This window comes from Lepidochelys kempii, chromosome 1, assembly GCF_965140265.1.
Source record: "Lepidochelys kempii isolate rLepKem1 chromosome 1, rLepKem1.hap2, whole genome shotgun sequence".
Taxonomy (NCBI): domain Eukaryota; kingdom Metazoa; phylum Chordata; order Testudines; family Cheloniidae; genus Lepidochelys; species Lepidochelys kempii.
This window is the reverse complement of record NC_133256.1, coordinates 63,021,487-63,037,541: the sequence shown is the minus strand read 5'-3', so window position 1 is coordinate 63,037,541 and position 16,055 is coordinate 63,021,487. Positions and strand designations below refer to the sequence as shown.

The 16,055-nt window shown below is 45.2% G+C and overlaps 1 protein-coding gene across 1 annotated transcript; it reads right to left on the bottom strand.

Moving 5' to 3' along the window:
* On the bottom strand, positions 1-5,089 carry LOC140912749 (protocadherin-8-like). The gene is made up of 4 exons (XM_073348182.1): positions 2,657-5,089; positions 2,025-2,092; positions 1,783-1,916; positions 1-705 (listed from the first exon to the last, which is right to left on the bottom strand). The coding sequence occupies exons 1-4, from the start codon at positions 5,087-5,089 to the stop codon at positions 335-337; spliced, it is 3,006 nt and encodes a 1,001-aa protein (XP_073204283.1). The 3' UTR covers positions 1-334.
* Between the last annotated feature and the right edge of the window lie 10,966 nt (positions 5,090-16,055).

Sequence of the window (16,055 nt, the reverse complement as noted above, 5' to 3'; positions counted from 1 at the left end):
TTTAGTTTTTAAATGTATATCTAGATCTACACTTTTTATTTACATTAATTGTTTCAATATAAAACACAAATCTTTGCTTCCCCCATCCTTCTTTAGCTGCAGTAACTATGTCCTTTAATATGATTTTTTTTAATTTTGAGTCTTTGGTAAATATAAAGGATAAATTTAGAAGGATGATTTGTCTAGACATTGATTGCTTTTGCCATAATTTAAAGTTATATTTGATTTTTTGGTGGCATTTCATTTACACATCTCAGCTGGTAACATTTACACATAAACACAAACATATTTAGTCCATTCCTATGACAGTTTTGGATGTTTTTACATTGCTATGTCAGAATGACGTTGCTACTTCAGAGGCGTTTGGGAGTAAAGTGTTCTGTGGAGGGTGATTTAGTCCTTTATACTGTCTCGCCAGAGTGGTTGGTGGCATTTCTGGCTCACCACTTAGAACTCTTTCATATAGTTTTTCAGTTTTAGGAATATTAACTTGATAACACTCTTTCAGCTTTGGCTGTTGTGGAAGAAAATTGGACTTCCCGAGCTGAAGGATGGGCTGATAAATTGGTGTTGTAGAATATGCAATCATATAATCATTTTCATAATGCAATGGGATGGTTTTGCGTGTTTGGGACTGTTGGACATAAAATCTACAATATCTTTCTGTGTCCTTGTAAGTCCATCCATCTGTACTGGCTGTAGTACCTGGAAGAGAAGTAATGTTTTAACAATATATTTTTTTTTCTGGAATACAGTGATCTAATATGTTCTGCCAGGAGAGAAATATCAAATTCCCATTACTTTCACCAGCATTATGCAATTAGATGTGTTTATTTCTACAAAAAGAGTTTTATATATCAAGAAAAACATAACCACACTTCTGTGCTTGGTTAAGGGGCAGATTTCCATGCATGTCAATGGGAGCAACATCATGTCCTAAAATTAGGCTCGGATCCTAAAAAGAAACACTTCCCCCTACTGTTACTCACACTTTCTTGTCAACTGTTTGAAATGGGCCACTCTCATTATCACCACAACAGTGATTTTTCCTCCCTTGGTATCCTACTGTTAATTGAATTGTCTCGTTAGACTGACCTCCCACTTGGTAAGGCAACTCCCATCTTTTCATGTGCTGGGTATTTATACCTGTTTCTGTATTTTCCACTCCATGTATCTGATGAAGTGGGTTCTAGCCCACGAAAGCTTATGCCCAAATAAATTTGTTAGTCTCTAAGGTACCACAAGGACTCCTTGGTTTTTTTTTAAACCCAATTTGAATTCAAGTGTTTCCAAGATCAGGGCTTTAGTAATAGCAAAACCAGTGTGATACACAAGGGATTTGACAATAAGCAATGTAACTGTAAATATATTTTATTTGCTAAATGCCCAAACATGTTGTAGACACTTTACAGAAAAAATAGAAAGACAGAGGCCTAAAATTTCAAAAGTGACAAATTATTTTGGGTATCTGAGTTTTGGGATGCTCAGCTTGAAACACCGTAAAGTGTGGAATCAGCACTTTCTGAAAATCAGACTCCTTTAAAGTGTGCTAAGCTAGGCACCTAAAAATTGAAGACCCACAAATCATAGTCACATTTTGGCAAATTAAGGCTAGAAGACCTGATTCTTCACTGGGCATTCCATTTGCATGCCTGTGTAACTCCACTGATTCACCACCGCAGTAATGCAGTGGTGATTCAGGCCCATGATCTCTGCCTAAAAAAACTTACTATCTTTTTATACGTGTTGCCCTGAAGAGTTTGAAGTTAAATTTATACTTACCAACTTGCTTTTCAGCTGTCTGTGAAGGTGGCTTCTTTAACCCCTCCCCACTGATATCAGAATCACTATCATTAAACTCGCTATCTCCTTTCCCACTGTCTTTCACACTAAACTGATCAGGAGTTGAATGGGAGCTGAAAGCAAAAGGAAACCATTAGTGTATTGTCTTTTCCATACTCTGCCTGGATGTGAAATTCTGTAAATGTCCAAAAATATTAAATGTAAGAAAAACACTACTTTACCTTAAACTCGAAGCAGATTCTTGCTCCTGCCAAAGAGATGGGGAATGAAAAGGAACAAGAACTTGACCCTGACAAAAGGAAGAAATAGCCATGTTAATACTTTTGCACCTCTCAATATAAACACAATAATTTAAGCACAAGGTTTACTGCAAGTGGATGGATAATATGATTCTAACATATCAAATAAATAGAAAAATAATAATTACAACAAACAGAAATAAGCCATAGTCACTATATATCAACAAAAACACATATACATCTCTATAATAATATTTAGCTGTGATAGAACCCTTTTCATCTCTAGATCTCAAAGCACTTTACAGAAGTAGGTACATACACTTATTCCTATTCTACAGACAGAGAAACTGAGTTACTGAGAAGTGAAATACAAGCAGTAACCCAGTGGCAGAGTCAGAAATCAGATCCAGATCTGCAGACTCCCAATCCAGTGACCACTATGTCTACAAGCGAACAGATCTAGTTCTTCTATGACCAAAATGTCCAGATATGAATCAAGCTGAACTGGGTAGGTGACCTCATGGGATGTTATGTCAAGCGCTTACTAAAGATTCCTGGGAGTTGAAAGGATGGATTAATTGCAGAGCCGCTGAAAAGGAAGCAGGTGTGCTTACCTGGGACCCTCTGCTCCTGGCTTTCCTCCCTTGGGCAGAATGACACAAGGACTCTCTGCTGCTGTCCTCCGCCTGGGAAGTCTCACTGGGGCTCTCAGACTCGGTGGTAACAGAGAGCTGGCAGAAGTCTGCCTGGCCCGGGGAGGAGCTCCAGGCCTGGGAGCCTGAGCCCTTCAGCAGCCCGGCTTCCTGGCCTCCCCCCTGCTCTTCGGGCCCACGCTGGAAGTGAGTCTTGCTCCTCCTGCAGCTGGAGGCCACGGCGATGATAGCGACCAGCAGCAAGCCGCAGCCCCCGGCCAGCACAGCGATGAGGACCACGGAGGGGTCCAGGCGGGGCTGCCGCTGCCGCTCCTCGGCCGAGGGCTGCACGACCACGATCTCCACGCTAGAGGGGAGTGTGTCCGTGGGAATGAGCCGGACGGCGGCCGTGCAGGACAGCGACGGCCTCCCGCGGTCGTGGACAGCGACGACAAGCGGGAAGGCCGCTTCCGAGGCCCCTCCGCGCAGCCTCCTCCGCAGGGCCAGCTCCCCGGTGTCCCGGTTCAGGGCGACCAGCGGGTGGGCGCCGCCCCGGAGGGCGTAGGAGAGCTCGGAGTTCGCGCCTTGGTCCGCGTCGCTGGCCGCGAAGCGGGCGATCAGGTACCCGGCGGGGGCGCTGACGGGCAGCAGCAGCTCGGCGGAGCCGTTGGCCAGCGGCGGGGAGGTGATGACCGGGGCGTTGTCGTTCTGGTCCACCACCCGGACCCTGAGGCGGGCCCGCTGGCAGAGCTGGGGGGCGCCCCCGTCGCAGGCTTCCAGCTCCACCTCCGCCAGCGGCAGCTCCTCGCAGTCCAGCGGCTGCCGGGCGTGGACGGACCCGCTGTGGGGATCCAGGGAGATCAGACCGGAGCGGGGGCCGCCGCCCGGGCTCCGCGTCTCCAGCAGCCGGTAAAGCACCTTCCCGTTGCGGCCCAGGTCGGGGTCGCGGGCCACCACGGTGGCGAGGTAGGCGCCCGGCGGGTTGTTCTCCAGCACCGCCACCTCGTAGACGGGCTTGGAGAAGAGCGGCGCGTTGTCGTTCTCGTCGCTCACGCGCACCGTGTACTGCCGGACGGTCTTGAAGGGCGGCGAGCCCAGGTCCTCGGCCACCAGGGTCAGGTTGTACTCGGCCACGCGCTCGCGGTCCAGCGGCGCGGCGGTGACGAGCACGTAGCTGTCGGCGTAGGCGCGCTGCAGCGCGAAGTGCTCGTGCCCGTAGAGGGCGCAGCGCACCTGCCCGTTGGGGCCCGAGTCCCTGTCCGAGGTGCTGACCAGCGCCACGAAGCTGTCGCGCGCCGCCGCCTCGCTGACGTAGGCCACCCCGGCGCCGGCGGGGGCGCCGCTCAGGGGGCTGACGCTGATGCCCGGCGCGTTGTCGTTCACGTCGGCCAGGCGCACGATGACTTTGCACGTGGCCGCCAGGGGGCTGGCGCCCCGGTCCTGCGCCTGCACGTCCAGCTCGTAGGTCCGCTGCCGCTCGTAATCCACCGGCCCCTCCAGCGTCAGGCGGCCCGAGAGCGGGTCCAGCCGGAAGAGCTGCCGCGCCTCGGCCGGCACCTGGCTGCCGAAGCCGTAGACGACCTCGCCGTTGGGCCCCTCGTCGGCGTCGGCCGCCTCCAGGTCCAGCAGCAGGGCGCCCCGCGGCGCGTCCTCGCCCAGCTCCACCGTGACCGAGCCCTGCGGGAAGGCCGGGCTGTTGTCGTTGGCGTCCAGCACCCGGACGCTCACCGTGGCCGTGCCCGAGCGGGCCGGGCTGCCGCCGTCCTGGGCCACCAGCTCCAGCGTGTAGGCGGCCTGGGTCTCGCGGTCCAGCTCCTGCAGCAGCACCAGCTCGGCGCTTTTCCCGCCGTCCGCCCGCGTCTGCGCCTCGATGCCGAAGTGGCTGTTGCGCGAGAGCCGGAAGCTCTGGATGGAGTTGGAGCCCACGTCCGGGTCCAGGGCGATCTCCAGCGGCAGGCGGGTGCCGGGCGCGGCGCTCTCGGACACCTCGAGCGGGATGTGCGCCTGGGGGAAGCGCGGCGCGTTGTCGTTGATGTCCCGCACCTCCAGCTCCACGTGCACCAGCCGGTACTGCTCCTGCCACAGGCTCACCACGTCGAAAGCCAGGACGCACTGGAGGGACGGGCCGCACAGCCGCTCCCGGTCGATCCCTGCCTCGCCGATGCTCAGCTGCCCGTCCCCCTCCCGCACCCGCACCAGCGAGCTGTTGCTGAACTGCTCCATCAGGCGGAAACTGCCGAGGGGTCTGTCCCCAGAGCTGGACTGCAAATCGTCCGACAGCACCCCAAAGACTGTACCGGGGGCGTCTTCCTCGTCCGCGTGGTACCTGACCGTCTCACCCAGGCACCCTGCGACCAGGAGACACAGCAGCACAGAGCTTAGTCCCGCTCTGGACAACGTGAGACCAGGAGACATAACCCCTGAGATCCTACCACGCAGCCCTCAAAAAAAGCCACTGGCACTTTGTGTTGTGGAAGCTTTAAAAAGGCCAGATGAGAAACAGACCAAAAGCCCCCACTCCTGAATGCCCGGACTGATCACTGTCCCCCCTTTAAACACATCCCAGCAATCAAAACCTCTCTGCTGTGTAATTGATGCCAGGAGTCTTTAAGTACCTCTGCGTGCCCCAGGCTACAGCTTGCCTTTTTGCTCTCTGCGCCCTTCCCCAGAGATTATATAGATAAGGATATGCAAATCAGCATCTCCCCTGACCAATCCTCTGATCCCTAGGGACACCAGTGTCATCGTGTCCCCTGCATGGACTCAGTGGGACATTCCCCCAAGAAATGAACAATCTGTCAATTACACGTGCAAACACATTGCTCTGTTCTCTAGCAAACTTGGCGACTAAAGTTTTCCCACTAACTTGCTCTCCAGATGTACAAAAGCAGAGGACTTTTCCCTGTAATACATTTAAGAATGTTCTTATACAAACACTATGTTAAAAAACCAAACGCATATATGCGTAGAAGTAAAGCGGGGTGGCGTGGTAGGAGGAAGCTAGGAAGAAGAATGATAATGACAGGAATTCCCACATTAGCAAAAAGACAAGGAGGGCTTGTGACACTTTAGAGACTAACCAATTTATTTGAGCATAAATAAATGCTCGAAATGCATTTATGCATATAAATGCTCCAAAGCTTATGCTCAAATAAATTGGTTAGTCTCTAAGGTGCCACAAGTCCTCCTTTTCTTTTTGCGAATACAGACTAACACGGCTGCGACTCTGAAACCACATTAGCGGTTACTTGTGTATGCATGGAGGCAACATAATTAGTCCTTTCGATATTTTTATGAGTTAAAGAATATGAATTAACACTGTCCTTTTTCTTCCACCTCGCTTAATATTCATCAGGGCTGATCAGTGAGAAACTCCTGAGTTTAATCCTTCAAGAGACCAGGCAGGAAGCCCACCAACTCTTAGTACCAATACTGTCTCCTTAGGTGGTGGAAGAAAGAAGCGAGGGAGGTTTCCACTGATATTTTAGGTGTATGGTTTATGATTAAGGTGTGAGTGTGCGTGCGCAGGCCCATAAAAATATTGCAATGAGAATATTTCTGTTTAAAGTCCTTGCACGGAGGAAGCTGCGAGTGGTTTGAAAAGTGGGAGGCTCAAAGGGAATGAAACGATCTGCCCAAATGCCGGGTGGCAACAAATCGTTTGGTGTCAAGTTCCCTGACTGTGCCAGAGTGTCACCTTGTTGACAGTTCTAACCATTGTTTACAAAGTGATGAAAAAAGTGTATGGTTTTCTAATGTATATTAGCATCGCTATACATAAGTATTGACCTGCTCCTCGAGAAATTATTCTTCTTCCATGCACACTTAGAAAAGACATAACTTATCAACTGTGCTAAACAGACCAATGGAGTCCAAAAATAAGGTAGAAATTTCAAATAAATAACTGAAACCAAGTGACACCGGGAAGGCGTTCTGCCTTATTTCTAGAATTCGTTTGTGTGGTTGCTTGGTTTTGTGTATGTATGTGGGGGAGGGGTTACTTTGGGGGTTTTCTGCTTGTATGTTTCAGATCAGATCAATATTGTCAACATTATTTTTGAACACTTTTTATAGGAATAATTAATATTCGTTTTCTACTGTAAGTTCCATACCATGCATCTCTCATCAGCTGATGATCTGAATGTTCAATATTTTTTTACATCTTATAGAAAATTAAATTGTACTAACCCACTATTGACCCAGGTACTATTGTTTCATTTTCAAGGTGTGCTTTTGATTATTATGACATAAGTATGACATCTGGACCTTATTTTTCATACGTTTAGTATATCAAACCGAAGTACATATTATTTTTGTTAGCTGCTACTAGACCGATTTTATAATCACACCAGTCCTCCATAGTGTGTAAATGATCAGTGAATGCTTGACCTAAGGAAGGGAGAGTGCTATGTTGCTTTCTGTTGGGATTTTGTTATTACATATGACTACTGCTATAATAAACAATCGTATGAAAAACAAAGCATTCTGTATTCACTAAGGACATTTGGAGTTGAAGGAAAGAGACATTTTCCGAGGCAAGATCAACGCTGCACCCGTTGAGTGACAGGCGAGCTAACAAAGGAACTGTATGATGCGGGTCCCTTTTTGGCATCTGGCTTTAGCATGCTGTGTTTACAACCCTGAGCTGCTGAAACACACACGTTACATTCTGTCAGGCTTGGGTTAGGTTAAAAAAAATCGATCTCCACATCAAAAGTTTTGTGGGAAGCTTGCTGGCTTTCAAGTTTGCCAGCACATCCTGACAAAAGGTGAGTCTCGGAACCGAATGGGGACCTCTGCAGGAGCTTTAAAAAATCAAAATAAAGCCGAAACTGTGCTACAGACAGGGCAAAGTGTGAGTGAATGCAGGCGAGGAAAGCAGCAATTTGTTCCTCTTGTTCAGTTTAGTAAAACCACATGATGGTGCTTTGGGGAGAAAAAAGTCAAAACAAAACCCTTCTGCCCCGAAAGTTCACATTTGTTCCTGAAACAAAAGCCTAGGATACACTAATTTTCGCCAGATTGTTGGGGAATCAAATCCGTTAAACAGGATTTAAAACTTTGCAAGAGAAAACAAAATAATGAGACGGAAGGGGTAGTTTAAATGGCAACGATGCCTAAACTTGGAGCGGCCAGATACGCTCTAATAGAACTGCAACGCCCACGTGGTTATCTTCAGCTTGACATCATATAATAAATAGATAAGAGCTGGATTCCAACATCCTAAATCACAGTGCGTAGCAGTTTGCTCCCCGAGTCGTCTCATTTCTTCGCGTCTACTCAGAGTGTAAATTGCTACTCAAGGTGAGTAAGGGCATCCGAATCTGGCTGTGCACCCTTGTCTTTGCTGGGATTTCAGCCCAAAGTGGAGTAGCTGCACTGATGCAAATTCCTTAGGCTGCTAGTCTGACTCCAGCCCTGTGCTTCCCTGCAAATCTGCTCTTAAAGCCCCGGATCTGGCGGGGGCGGCGGCGGGAGAAGGTTTTCCAGCAGCAGAGTAGCTGAGCAAGACAGCTGCAGGCTGCTCTCTAAAAGGACCCCCTCTCAAAACCTGGTGCTCTAGGAAGCAACACAGAATCTCATCCCTCCCGTATAGAGCTCACATTGATTCAGTACAACTTGCAGGGATACAGTTAAGCCCCAATTTCAAAGTGGGGTAAGTTGCAAATGTGGCATAGCACCATTTTAAACTGATCCTACGCCAGGGTTTTGCCCAAGTACGAGTCCAGCTGCTCCACCAGGGGTTGAAATACCTCTGTAGACAAGGCTTAAACCTCCAAGATCATCAAACTGCTTCCCTCTCCTTCCTGTTCCAACTCCCACGCCGAGAAAGTTACAAGAAGTACAAGAAAGTTACAAGAGTTACTGTTGTGAATTATTTGGCTATACAATTTAGAATTTCGTTGCCCTCTAAAGTCTATTCCAGATCTCATTCTATACACTCCGTAATCACAAACACTAATCATGAAACGACCATTAGCATGTTTCCCAAACACATGAAACCACAGGGAAGCTGCTTCAAACTCCCCAAATGAAATGCAGCAAGTGGTGATAAGGTTTGTTCTAATGGGAACATAAACTTTTACAAGACCTTGAAAAGTTTTGCTCCTTCAAATTTGTTTTCCCTGTGCAATAAACAATTTCTGCATGGTTTTAACCTTCATGCAGATTCCTATAAAGGCTGGAAACAATTTGCATTTCTCAAATGCATGCACATTCTGGAGGTTTAATGAGAGCATCTTATCAAGTACAATAGCTTCAAGATTTAAACACCAGGAACTGAAGCCATTAAGAAGAAACAGATATATTTGTTTGAAAAATGAATGTGAAGGGTAGGGATTATTTTTCTGTTTTAGTTTTATAATCATTCCTTGAAAACAGAACCAAAGTTAATCATGTGAGCCAAAGCATACAAAGGAGATATGTCTTAATGTCATGTTCTTGCACATTATTATTAGACCATTGGCTATTAAATTCTTTTGTGATTAGAACCAGAGGGTTTTGTTTGTTACAAAGATGTCAGTAAAAATACTCATCTCTTTAATAAAGTATATTTTGAGAAGATAATTCAGGATCACAAAGAGCCAACAAGCCATGGCTACCCTAGTGGCAGGTTAAAATATAGTTGAGAATTATTAAAGCACAGCAGTGTAGAAGCAAATCATCTTTATCAAATTCAAAGCCATCTTTTCTTTAACCTGGTGGAAATTAAGGAAGAATCAGAACTAATTGGTATCTAGCCTGAATACAGAAGAGGAATTTATTGAATTATGTCACCTCAGCTTATTTCTAATCTTTTAAGCCCTTTTCCCACAAAGTACATATTGAGAAACATGTTTATACAGAGAATGCAGTAACGATATAAGAAAAAAAATCAGTCTTATAATTTAAATACAATTTTGTTCATTATTGTTAACAAACGTTTAGATCAGGAAGTCCTTGCACTGGCAAAACTCCCCATTGGATCTGAGGCATTTTGCTTACTTAATAACAACACCTAGATCTCACATAGCATTTTTATCTGTAGATCATAAACGGCTTTGCAAAAGAAGATAGGTCCCATTATCCTCTATCTCTAGATGGGGAAACTGCGGTATAGGGAGGTGAAACGTTTTGCCCAATCACACAGCTGGTCAGTAGCAAAGCTGGGCATGGAATCCAGCATTTCTGACTCCTGAGTTAGTGCTTGTTCAGTGGACCACACTGCTTCCCCAGGTGGCCGGCGTCTGACATACCAGAGAGAGGGAGAGTGTCCTTCATTTACCAAATAACCAAATCTTGCATTCTTTAAGCAGGCAAAGCTCCTAGTAATATCACCTTTCTATTGTGTTTTTAAGTTACCCATATAATATATATTTATATGCATATAAATGCCAGACAACACTTTTGAGCACACTGACATCAGTGGAGCTATAATGATTTTCCAGGAGAGGGTCTGGCTCATTTTCTCTGAAATGCTCCTAGGACCCCATTCCCAGTATATCTGATCTGTGGAGGAAGAGGGGAAGAAGGGTGTCTTCTCCTACTGGCTTTGTCTGTTTCTTCCCCAGCTTCCTCTACTCCACCACCTTCCCGGTGGTTCTTTATTTTTTTGTACAACTACTTTTTTTAGTAACGGTAACCATACATTTTACATAGCATTACTGACCAGAAACAATTTGGTGTGTGTAAATGCTGTTATTTCATCAAACTTCACCTAATTTTCCCCACCCGCGCCCTATTAATTTGAAAGGGTCCACAGCTTTCAACAGCAGAGTATTGTCTTTAACGTAAATGCCATGGGATAAGTCTTTTACTTATTGATCCTTCATGAAATTATAGAAATTAGAGTTGATAAAAGACATAGGAGGTGATCTAGTCCATCTCACTGCCAATGCAAGCTTACTTCTATAGTGTACGTTCTAGTGTAGTGGTCCTTCAACAGCAGCCCTTGGAGCTGCTTCTGTCACAATGGTGAAGCATCAGTTAGTCTTCAAGCAGTGACACTTCCTGCTACTTGTAGCCCAGCGCAGGACTCTTTTGAGGGTTCCAGGGAGTAAGTTGATCAACTAAACTCAGAATAAGAAGTATGTATCTGCACCCTGCACAGCTGCTTCCTGTCTTTCTTTGTCGAGTGTTTCTTTGGTGTAAATCCAACCACGATCAAAACTAGAGGATTAGCAAACACTGGAGGACAGAACTGCAAAAAGACACAGAAAGGCAACAGGGGGAAATTCAGTTCTAATAAAATCACTTAGCCAGAGAGAGTAAATAAACAGCATAGACACAAAATGGCAGGACAGTCGACTTTCATGCTGTCCTAAAATTTCTTATGAGTGCAGCTAAAGCACTCTGGAAAGGTATGAGGTAAGTAGAGTTGGGAGGATAATACAAAAGGGGATATGCATATACTTTCATGAATAAACATATCAAGTTTGATGTGCATTTATTCACTGAATTAGTTTATTGGTTGATTGTAAGTATTTGGATGGCTGCTGGTTTATTTTTGAAAGTTTTTGTGCATTCTGAACTTCATCCTATTGTCATTTTGTTACTGTTAATTATTTGCCATTCATTTAATCATTGTGTTCTTATTGTTCTCCCATTTAAAAGTGTCAATCATTTCAATTGTGAATGACCAATCACAAATTATGTGTGAGGGACTGCAGGTATCACACCTGGCCCTCGAGGTTCCCAGGAAGGACTCAGACCATGGCCACCACCCATCACTGCAGAAGAGGGGCTAGTGAAGATCTAGCTCACAAAGGTCCCTGCCCATGAAGCTTCTAATTGGGGTAGATGTCCAGCCCCACCAATTGGCTGGGACATACTATTTAAACCAAAAAGTGGCACAGGAAGTTGTCTGAGTAGCTAACTGAATCTCTGGCTGGCTGCTACTATGGGCCCTGCCTACTTGCCTGTGTCCTGAGCCCTGCCTGTTCCTGGCTCCTGGCCCTCAGCCTGTGCCTGCCTTCTTTATCCCAGACCCCCTCTGTTCCCCGTTCCCACTTCCCTACCTCACTTCAGGTCCCTGCTTCTACACCCTAACCCTGGCTTCACTCCTGATTTTGTCTCTGGCTGTGACCTTTGGCTTGGCACCTGACTCTGACCCCAGCGCTGGTTCCAGGCTTCTGACTCTAACGATTAGGCCTGACCAACCATCCCCCATTCCCCACATTATGAGTAATAAATAGTCAAAGTAAACAGTTCAGGGACAAGTGTAGCTTGTAATTTTTTCTCAGAAACTATTTGGTGAATACTTATGTGTAACGAATACAAATCATTCATACAAATCAAGACTGGCTTTGAGTATGACTCAAAAACAGGAAAAAAGGGATAATGAATCTCATAATTTACTTGCAACAAATAATTTGACCAAATATAAATATTAAGCAAGGGAGCAGGGGAAGAGACATGGCCCCTTTAAAGAAGACCTCTATCTAAAGAAGTAGTGTATAATACAAATGAATTGAAAATTACTGTTGTTATTGCTTTATCCCATGAAAATGTAAAATATGTCAAGTGATGAGGTTTCTATTACTTCCCGAGGGAGGCTGTTCCATAATCTAATAGATCTCATTGTCAGAAAGTATTATCTGCATTTTCCCTTTCCTAATTATCCCATTTTTCCTTATACCTCTCTAATTAATATTTCTCTCTTTCTTGGTGTTTGCATTCTTGAATTAGTTGTATACTGTTATTTTGCATCCCCACAGTAAACTATCATTTTGCTAAGCCATGTATTCTTTCCCCATAAATCAATCCATTCACCACTTTAATCCTTCTTGTTCTTCTTTGAATTCCCTCTATTTTTTCAATGTTTCTAGAAATGAGAGGTGAAATCTTGGCCTTGCTGAAGTTATTTAAGGACTGAGCACAATATTAAAGGTGCTGTGGCAACCAGAGCCATATAGAGACTATTATTATTTTCATGTTCTGATGTTTCTTCACATGCAACACAAATTGCATTACAGCTTTGCTGCTCAACATCTCTCCATTTCTTCTCCCCATTGATCTGTGTTTTAATTCTTTTCTGCAGATGTATCAGCTCGCACTTTTCATTTTTCAAAGATCACATCTCTCTTTTATTTATTTATTTTTAGTTTCCTGCCCATATTTCTAACCTTTCTGGGTCAATTTTTTATTATTTCTGTCCACTCTCATCTTTGCAGTGCTTCCCAGTTTAGTACCACCTGTGAATTGTGCTGACATGTTGTTTACCCAGTCTCTCAGGACCTTAATGAAGATGTTAAGTAAGATTGGATATAACACCTTACTATGTGGCACCCCTGTGTACCCGTCCCCCCGTTCAATGTATTTCCATCTATCCCTTTCTTTGTTAGCATTCATCTAGCATTCCCCACGAGATTGTTCACAGCCAAGCCAATTGGAAGTCATACTGAAAATAAGATTTTTGTGAAATAGTGTATCCAATCATAAATGTTTGCTTCAGTGAGGCCCTGATCCTACAACCTGATTAGCCCAAGTGGGCCATTTTACTTGCCTGTAACACTGGGCTACATATGAACTCAGGAATCCACCCAAGTAGATCAGATTTCAGAATCTGGCCCTAATTTTGTAATTACATATTTTGAAAAATCAGGTTTGTCTTGCAAAACTTGATGTTTACAAACAGATTCCATTATCATCTGATATTTAGTGATATTTCTCAGAGTGTTGGTTCCTTATTTTAGCAAGGACAGCAATTAGACTCCCCCAACAGCAATTGCCAAAATCAGCTGTCTCTCCTTTTTGAGGTTTGGTACATTATACTACCTCCTCAGTCCTCCGTGACTTTTCAGAATTGTCAGACAATCAGTAAGCTCAGATGTTTCAAAGATTTCCTGAGGCTGATGTGTTCTGTTCTGCTGAATTTGGATAATATTGACATAAATCATTTCATAGCATGGACTTGAGGGAAATATATTTGTATGGAGGAAATACTGCACAAGGCCCTCTGCACCACCTAAGATCATCGTAGCCCCTAACAGTGTAGGAGAGGAGGTACAGATGGAGAGTTCATATGGTGGCCAAGCTGGAATAGCTGCCATATAGGAATTGTTCGGCACATTACCCATGGGAGCGTAATGGGATGGATTCCATCCTCTATTATTATTTTTTGATTATTAAACCCGCAAAGAGCACTGTGCTTAAATTTCAACTCTCCAGGCTTTGTGCTGAGTATTGGGTGAGTTGATTTTTACACAATAAAATAAATGCTGTGCTTACACTTAATGACTAAAATCCTGCTTGTGCTCAGCTAAAATATAAAATCAGTAGTTTGGAAGAGCAGGCTTGGAGCAAAATACAATTGCTTTGGGAACCTGAAGAACTCAGGGAGTTGGTAATGAGATATGCAGTCTTTCACCCCTACCATAGGTCACTAATTGGAATCTAGACAAAGTTAGTAGTAGTGACCTGAATTTTGGAACTAAAATTGTGATGTCTGTGGTGTGGCCTTTAGGAAATAGGCTGGTGATCTCAGGCCAATTCCTAGTAGTAAGTGCCCACACAGCTCTCAGCTGCATCTGGCACCGTTGCTGGTAGTTTCTGGTGAGAGTGCAACATTTCCCTGCACCCAGAGACTGAAATACCCTCTCACCGTTAGAGGTGGGCCCTCTGTGAAGGTACAGGCAAATTGGCCAGGCACTGAGGGGAAGTTTGCACATGCCACGAGTCATGTGCCTGAATTTTCAGTGTCGCCAATCTGGCAACTTTCCTGAGCACCTAACAATGCACTTAACAATGTAAAAGGAAAACCTCATGGGCGACGCATGAACTGCTGGCACAGGGAGGCTAGCCCCCAGCCCGAACTTTACACCTGAGGCCCCGCCCCGCTAGAGCCCAGAGCTCCACCACTGCAGCCACTGCATAGCACCAGGCGGGTGGGCTGCCCGGCCCCCAACAACCCCAGCCCAGAAGCACCAGGTGGGCTGCCCAGCGCCCTGAGCCCCAAGCGCTGGGTGGGCAGGAGGTGCGGCCCCCAGTGCCCCCAGCCCCGGAACACCGGGCAGGTGGGAGACACGGCGACCCCAGCCCCAGAGCTCCAGGCAGACAGGAAGCATGGCCCCAGCCACTTGGAGTCCTGGCCCGCAGACTGGACCCCCTAGCCCTAGCCCCAGCTCCAGCCCAGCTATGAAGGAAGAGCGTGGGTGGGAAGCAGGAGGGAGCCTGGGGCGGAGCATGGGCGGGGCCTCTCCTGGCCTGTGATACCCGCCACCCATGAAACTATAGCTTATTCATATGCTTAAGAAATATACACTAACTATAGAGAGAGAGAGAGACACCAAATCATTAAATTAGGGCTTGATCCAAGGCCCATTGGAGACAATAGGAATCTTCCCATTGAATTCAAAGAATATTGGATCAGTCTCTAAATGAGTCATGTGCCGTTTAAACAACAATTAATATTAGACAGAACTTAGAAGCAATGCAAGAAGAGGAACTGCAGCAAAAATAATGAAGAAAACAGTGTAGACATGACAAACAGCTATGCCCTTAATATTCTGATATTTGTCAGCTGTTCTGATATTTAGACAGTTTGTCTTCAAAATAGAAGGACCATTTTTAATCACCTTTGTATTTCTTTCATTTCCCTAGAATATTTAGTGCCATATTTTATTTTGATTGCAATCTTTGTCTTTTGCCACACAGAATAAAATCCAATAATCATGTGCAAAATAAACCTGTTGCAAAGACAGATTATTATGAGTTGTTGTTATTATTACCTATCACTTGCCAAGCACAGACACTGTGCTTTGACTGATAGATAAGCACAAGTAAGCCATGCTTTTCCATCCAAATTCTGCCTTCAACTACATTTCAAAACTCTATTGACTTCAGGTGTAAAGGAGGGGAGAATTTGTCCCTCCAAATATTAGAAATGCATTTATGGCAAAGGAGAAAGAGCAGGGAGTTAGATTGTACAGACAACCATTAATAGCGAGGGGTTTATTACTTCTTTATCTACATTGTATCAGCTAATGTGTCCTATTTTCCTCTTTCAATGTGATGCAAACTCATGAGTCAGGAAGAGACCTGCAGGGCTATGTTATCCCAAGGGAATGTCAGGATTTCATATCACATTTATCCAGGCTCCCTTTGATTATAATTGCTTTGTGACTTAATGCAAAACTCCAGCTATTCTTGTGTATTGTTTTTCACATGCTGTTTTACTGTAACTAACCAGAGTGCTTTTTCAACTATAGCCATAGATCACTTTATTTTAAAGCCTAACCCTCACCCTCCTGCACATATACATGCATCCTTGAATTTTGTACTTTGATGAAGAGGTTCACTGGGTAATCTGAGCACTCCAGGATGGGAAGGAGGCTGATAGCTATTCAATGATGCTTGACTGAAAAACCTTTGGTCAATGACTTGTTTCCTCTCCACAGTCTCA

What these genes read in the sequence shown, in the direction of transcription:
- LOC140912749 (XM_073348182.1), bottom strand. Translation starts at nt 5,089, where the DNA reads ATGTCTCCTGGTCTCACGTTGTCCAGAGCGGGACTAAGCTCTGTGCTG. An exon ending in GAATCTGCTTCGAGTTTAAG is followed by an intron (nt 1,917 to 2,024) that starts GTAAAGTAGTGT and finishes TTTTGCTTTCAG; the next exon opens with CTCCCATTCAACTCCTGATC. An exon ending in GACAGCTGAAAAGCAAGTTG is followed by an intron (nt 706 to 1,782) that starts GTAAGTATAAAT and finishes CTTCTCTTCCAG; the next exon opens with GTACTACAGCCAGTACAGAT.